Source organism: Arabidopsis lyrata, assembly GCF_000004255.2.
Source record: "Arabidopsis lyrata subsp. lyrata unplaced genomic scaffold ARALYscaffold_7, whole genome shotgun sequence".
NCBI lineage: Eukaryota > Viridiplantae > Streptophyta > Magnoliopsida > Brassicales > Brassicaceae > Arabidopsis > Arabidopsis lyrata.
In genome coordinates, this window is record NW_003302549.1 from 7787019 (window position 1) to 7793473 (window position 6455).

Below are 6455 nucleotides of genomic sequence, written 5' to 3' on the forward strand. Positions count from 1 at the left end.
ATCGTGGGAACTTTTTGCTGCCTCGTTACAATCACAACCTACCATATCATCTCTTTATCTTTGAAGTTAGTTTGAATAGTCTGTCTTTGTTTTAGTTCATAATTTCATTTGATACGCTTGTTAAAAAAATGCTAATGAAATTTTATTTTTATAAACACAGAAAGAAGTAAGAAAAACAAAAGGTGTGGACAAGTTTTCCATATAGTTGATTCTAGCGATGTTGGGAAATGCGGCAATTTGGAGTGAATTAATATGCCTTATTTCGACCCATTGATGGCAGTAATGTTATATTCTAATAGACTAGTTGATTTAAAATATATATAATCTCCAATAAGCTTTCTTCTTTATATTTCTACATAATGAATGAATTTAATGATGTTCACATTGCTAAACAAGTTTTAGGTGATGTGATATGCACCTAAAAGTTTTTCATATGCATATGTTTTGCTTATGTTATGCATAGTAATGTTATGTTTTTCATATGCATATGTTTTGCTTATGTTATGCATAGTAATGTTATGTTTTTCATATGCATATGTTTTGCTTATGTTATGCATAGTAAAAAAAAAATAGCATGGTTTAAACTTATCTTTTACAATAGGTTTAAACCATGCTATATTTTTTTTTTAGAAAGATTTTTACTTTTTTTTCCTTGTGATTTTCAAAACTTCCATATCTTTTTTTTTTAATATAATTCTTGTTTAGTTTTTATTTTAAATTACAAAGTTAACATATTATGTGATTAAAGAAAAAAATTTCTTAAATTATTTCTATGAGTTGGAACAAAGAACAAGCTAAAATTGTAATTTAAAATAACCGGAAGACCATATGACGGTTTCTTTAATCAAAGATAAAGTTAAATTTGTAATTTGAAATAAAAAAAGGTACAAATATAATTTGAATTGAATTTTTTTAAGTTTATTAAATAAATATAGTTTTCAACGATATAAATGTTAAGTAACTAGATAAAAGAAATGTAATTTAAAAAAAAAACAATTGAGTGTATGAGAGATACATTTTATTGAATACCTAAAAACATATCATTTTACATGTAAATCATTTTCACACATAATCACTATTAGCTACATGACAAGTAAATAGTGATTATGTGTGAAATACAGCCATATCTAGTTACTCTCATTAGCAACTTCGTGTGGTTTTATAGTTTTTAGAGATATACTAATTAATACAGCCATATCTAGGTACCTTCATGAGCAACTTGGTATGGTTCCTCTGTTGACATTCTCAAAGCAAGATAGATTTGTGCTCATTAAGAGCTTATTGAAAGAGAAATCAAAAACTGAAAATGCAATAGCTCATTGGAGCTTTATTAAACATAAATGTAAAGAGAAGAAGAAGAACTTAGGTTGTCACCAAGAACACTTAAACTTTAGATTTGATTTCATAAAATGGGAAATAGGAGAGTTGCTCAATGTGGCAACTCTCTAGATTAATCACATTGTTCTTCATTACACGACTATTTATATAAGAGACTACTTGCTTAGATAACCTAATTACATGGGCTTGTGGATTTCTCATGAGACTCTTCTTGGGCTTCTTATGGACTCTCTAATATCCTCTACGATTTTCCAGCTATCCATCCTTACAACACTAAACTTCTCTATCTTAATGGTGTGGGATTAACCATTCAAACCATGCATTTCTTTATGTTTATGATTATTACCAACCGTTTGAAACAGCGTGTTGTGATCATTGTTATAAGAAAATTAAACTCAAACTCCCAAATATGACACTCTGAAAGAGAGACACAACTTATTCAGACAGATAGGGTATTTTTCCCAATTATCAACAGGATCGCATAACTTAGTCCTAAACATATTTTGTATTTTAAGAAGTAAGAACCATACATTTCAACACATGCAAAATTTCGGCTTTTCGTTAACAAGCCTTTTCTTTGATTCTTTTGTTTTGGATATTAAAAGGAAAAAAAAAAACAATGTATGGAGTTAGTTTACAACTAAAATTTACTTCTAACCTCACTCTCCCTCTTACACTCTTACAGTTAAAAGTTACAAACAAATGTTTTTTCTTACAACTTTGTCCAAACAATCCCTAAACAGTAATAAAATTCAAAAAAATTATTTACAAAATAGTTCGAACTTCGAATGAATTACCTCAGGTCACAATTCTCCGGTGCTCTCGCAGGAGCTCCCCAGATTTGTTGTTACATCATGAACTAAGAGCCTTACTATTTTCGTGTGGGAGGATCTAGGGATCTCCAGACATTCTTGAAGATCAGCATCACAAGCTATCAAAACCCATTCGTTATCATCGTCAAGATACTTGATATCGAACGTTCCTGCATCAAGTTTCAGCCGCTTCGCCACTTCATCCTTCAATTCCATAATACCCGAACCCGAGGATATTCTGAACCGTATTATGTCTTCTTTGTAACTTGCTTTGATTGTTACCGTTCTCATTTCTGAGCCTGATGGTTCGCGTGCAACATTTGCAATGGCCTCTTCCTTTGGGGGAGCGTATAAGTTGTTGCTGTTATTATCATTATTTATCCAGTTTGAGTCCAGAAACTTATCGTCAAATGCTGCAGTGGAGCAGAGATTTCTCAGATCTTTTGAACTTCCTGCGTCTTCGATGAGCATTCCTCGGAAATGGTCTATTGAACCAAGAAGCCTGTTCGGCATTGCGAATGAAGCTGCAGATACATCATGATCTCTAGAATAAGGTGGAAAAGGGAGCCCGGGTGATCCACCAACCGTGAATAGCGGATCTTGATTTGGGACTTTCGGTTCATCTAATTGGTTACCGTCACATGAGCCATGAGAGGTTGGAGTCCCAGCGCTCTCATCTACCGTTCGTGATCGCTTGTGACCGTTGCTTGGTGGTAACTCGGGCGAACCATTTGGCTCGTTCGGACTGTGATCACTTGACCAGTGGTTAGGTGAATTATTGGTGTTTGGTAGCTCGGGTGGTTTGGAACCATTGGGTGAGTTTAGTGGCTGTGCTGATGTTTGACCGTGTGTCCAAGGGATGGAACTAACGGCCATGGAAGTCAGGTCGAGGCCTCCATCAGTACCTTGAACAGATTCGATGACTCGTTTCAGCTTTGTGATTGAACGATTCACTTTCTTGATCTTCCTCGATGGCCACCGCGAGATTCCGTGTTGTCTGCAAATTCGCTTCATTGTCGTTGGGCAAACTGTGATAAGAACAATATAGAGTTCAGCTGAAATATCTCTAGCCAGTAACTAACCAAAACATGAAAAATACATGGATATAACTTACCTCCTAGGCTCTTTGCAGCGTCTTTGAGACTTCCAGTGAAATACTGCTGAAGTACATCCAGACTGATTGTTTTCTCAGTCTTTCCACGCTTTTTCTCTGTTTTCTTCTTCTCCTTAACCACACCGTTAACATTGGGCACATTGATTTTCTCGTTTACTGGATCAGAAGACTGAACAGCAGGCTGAGGAAGCAACAGCGTCTCTGTTGCGTTTGACTTAAAACCAGAAAAGGGAACTCGAATGGATTCTATTTTTGAATGAACCTTCTTGTCCGGTAATGCTTGGATGATCTCGAAAGACAATTTGTCATCATCCTCACCAAAGTCAACCCCAGATGCAACCCTCAGACTCTGAAAATGTTCTTTCATTGTCACCAAAATAGAACCCAACAACGAATCTTGCTCTTGGTCGTCTGTTATACTTGAAGGAAGAAAGAATTCAAGAATGTAACTGTCGTCACCCGTGTAAGAGCTCTGGAGAGAGATTGCGAAACAAGTGGTTAACTTGAACATGAGCGCATAATGGACCAGTGGGTACTGCGTTTTGCAGAACTTGGTGATGTCTCTGCAGAAACACGAGCCACCATTGAGAAAAGCTCGTCCAGCGACTCCCTGTCCTTTCTGGAGATGATGTTCGAGACAGGCATCTCTAAAGCCCCAGACATGAGCATCCACGACATAGCAGGCCATGTCGGTTGTAGACATGCAGATTTGGCCCATGCAGCTACCGTCAAAGCTGGTGCAGTTTTTCTTTAGACCGCCACCATTGGCAAGAACGCTCCCGTGCTGACATGGAACCCAAGTCTGAGCGAGAGGCAAGTTATGGGTCTCACATACAACTGTCAGCACTTCCAGAATCTCAGCAAGCGCGTTTTGGCGACTCTCATTGCATATCTGTGAATACCAAGTTAACTGAAAACAGTGAGAAACCAGTGCTTAAAATAGTTATCGGTAATCCACAAAATGATACATGTAACTAACCTGTGTTGTTTGGTGATCAAGTATTTCCGAGCTTTTCAGATTTACCGCCTGAAAAATTACCAAATCTTGTTATCATTGGTATAAGAGCTCTAATCAAGGTATTAGAAATATAGCCCTCAGTACGAAAAAAAATACTTCAAAGCTGGCGGAAATCACAAAAACAAAGAATTATTTGGATACAGGATAATGACAGATATTAAAATAGCTATAACTAAGATAGAAGCTAAAAAGATACTGATACGGATTTTGTTGTTATTATCAAAGAATAAACCATGCTTTGGATAGAAAGAGCTTCAAAATGGCAGGCCAAATGATGTGCAGAAACCTTTTATTAACGGTTATTCCTCGATATAACTAGCAAGGCAAGACTTGCAGCTCAAAAATCTAATCCATTCACACCAAGATCTAGGAATCAATTCAGAAAAAGGATAAACAGAGCAAAGGGTGGGTGGAGTAAGTGAAGTAGTGAGGAAAGAGAGCGAAACCTCAAGGGCTTTGCAAACTTTGTCCACTTCGGGTGCATAGTGAATCTTCTCTGAGGTCATTATAAGTTCCACAACACCTATGCAGGACTGACCCGAGGGATTAAAGACAGGCAAGGCCAGTGTACCACGCACGTTGTAGTGTAAGGCGTGATCAAGCCGCGAGAATTCTTTGCTGGAATAGTACTGAACATTTGGAGTCCATTCAGGCAATTTCTGACGGAAAACTCGACCCGGGAGTCCGAGCTCTACGTCACTTTCACTATCCACAGAAAACATATATGTGAGAGAGATCATCCTGTATTGATTAAGCCCATTACCATTGGGATTAAGAACAAAAGGTTGACCCAAAGTCGTCAGCAAATTACGACCATTCTTTCTCACAGGAGCCCAGACCTGAGCCAAAACGTTTTGTTCTGTTGATTCTTTGAAGTATCGAAGCGCCTGAGTCATCCTCTCTTTGATCACACAGTAGTTGTCTGTGTTCTCTGGTGGGACTAGGCTCATCAATGGAGAAGGAAACTGGAAACTGTTATTCTTCTCTGTTGTGTTCTCAGCTGCTGGTGGAGAAGAGTCTGCAATTACCAAAAGATTTACACCTTCAGATACTATATAGTACCAAACATTTAGCGGGGAAAACTTGACTTGCTGCCCACTACTTTTATAGAACTCAACTATTTTTGGCAACTTTATCATTTTACCAGAAATATCGATGTGAATTGGCAATAAAGTTTCAATCCCCATACGAGAAATTTCAAACACTTTAGAAAGAAGGAAAAAAGACTTAAATAACGTAATTGACATAACCTCCTAAGTAAGAAGGCACAAACAAAGTCAAACGCAGAATCAATCAATCAATCAACCAAAATCCTCTGTTCAATCCTTAAGAAGCTACCTAAATTCAAACTTCAACCATTCCATTAGCATAACGAATTTCAAAAATCCAATCTACGATCAATATTTATCGCAGTTCCGATCAAACTCAAAAAAAGGAAATGAAGAAAAAAAAAGCTTAAAGTTCGGAGAGACTAACAAGGGAGAAAGATAGGATACTCGGCGAGACGGAAAGAAGGAACACCAGAGGCGGAGCTGATTTTCTCATCGTCACCATCGGAGGTTGCGTGGTGAAAACCGTTGCCTCCACCGTCGGAGAAAGCCCAGAGAGGTGAACAAGGCTGCTCTGAGGAAGACGAGACAAAATTCGGAGAAATCATGCGATTCGATGAAGATAAGTAAGGGATTTGATCTAGTGGCCATGAACCATCGAGATCTAAGTCGTCAACATCCATCAAAAGCTCTCTTGACCTCGACGGTGGAGTAGTGACACCGTTTCTAGCGGAGTGATCATCGGGCTCGCACATTTTTTCAAAGCAGTTTCTGGAATTTTCCCGGGAAAGTTTTATTTAGCGTATGCAAGTTCTTCTCTCTTTGGTTGATCTCGTTTCGATTGGATAGAGAAAGAGAAGCGAGAGAGAAAGGTCAATTTGGCAGAGTGTGTATTCCATAATATCGCAGAATCAAACAAAATTAAAATTAAAATAAAATAAAAAAACATTTTCGGATAATATATTGAGAATCGATTCTCTGCTTCACAATACAACTGTGCCCCAAATGTTTAGAATATTATTATTCCTGTAGATCTTTTTTTTTTTTTTGATATATTCCTCGAGATTTTATTCACTTAATTTCGTCAGCTACAAAATAATATACGGAATTTGACATATTCTAGA

General features: G+C 37.3%; 1 protein-coding gene across 2 annotated transcripts; it reads right to left on the reverse strand.

The window, feature by feature from the left end:
* Nucleotides 1–1956: 1956 nt before the first annotated feature.
* Nucleotides 1957–6455, reverse strand: LOC9303754 (protein NLP7). 2 transcript variants are annotated; one of them, XM_021017602.1, is made up of 6 exons: nt 5759–6455; nt 5122–5300; nt 4729–4987; nt 4244–4291; nt 3265–4156; nt 1957–3178 (listed from the first exon to the last, which is right to left on the reverse strand). In XM_021017602.1, exons 3-6 carry the CDS (start codon nt 4786–4788, stop codon nt 2142–2144), a joined length of 2037 nt encoding a protein of 678 aa, XP_020873261.1. In that variant the 5' UTR covers nt 4789–4987; nt 5122–5300; nt 5759–6455; the 3' UTR covers nt 1957–2141. The 2 variants fall into 2 exon arrangements, with proteins under 2 accessions (XP_020873261.1, XP_002869745.1); XM_002869699.2 differs by having other exon boundaries at nt 4729–5300.

What these genes read in the sequence shown, in the direction of transcription:
- LOC9303754 (XM_002869699.2), bottom strand. Translation starts at nt 6,086, where the DNA reads ATGTGCGAGCCCGATGATCACTCCGCTAGAAACGGTGTCACTACTCCA. An exon ending in GTATCCTATCTTTCTCCCTT is followed by an intron (nt 5,301 to 5,758) that starts GTTAGTCTCTCC and finishes TGGTAATTGCAG; the next exon opens with ACTCTTCTCCACCAGCAGCT. An exon ending in CGCTGCAAAGAGCCTAGGAG is followed by an intron (nt 3,179 to 3,264) that starts GTAAGTTATATC and finishes TTCTTATCACAG; the next exon opens with TTTGCCCAACGACAATGAAG.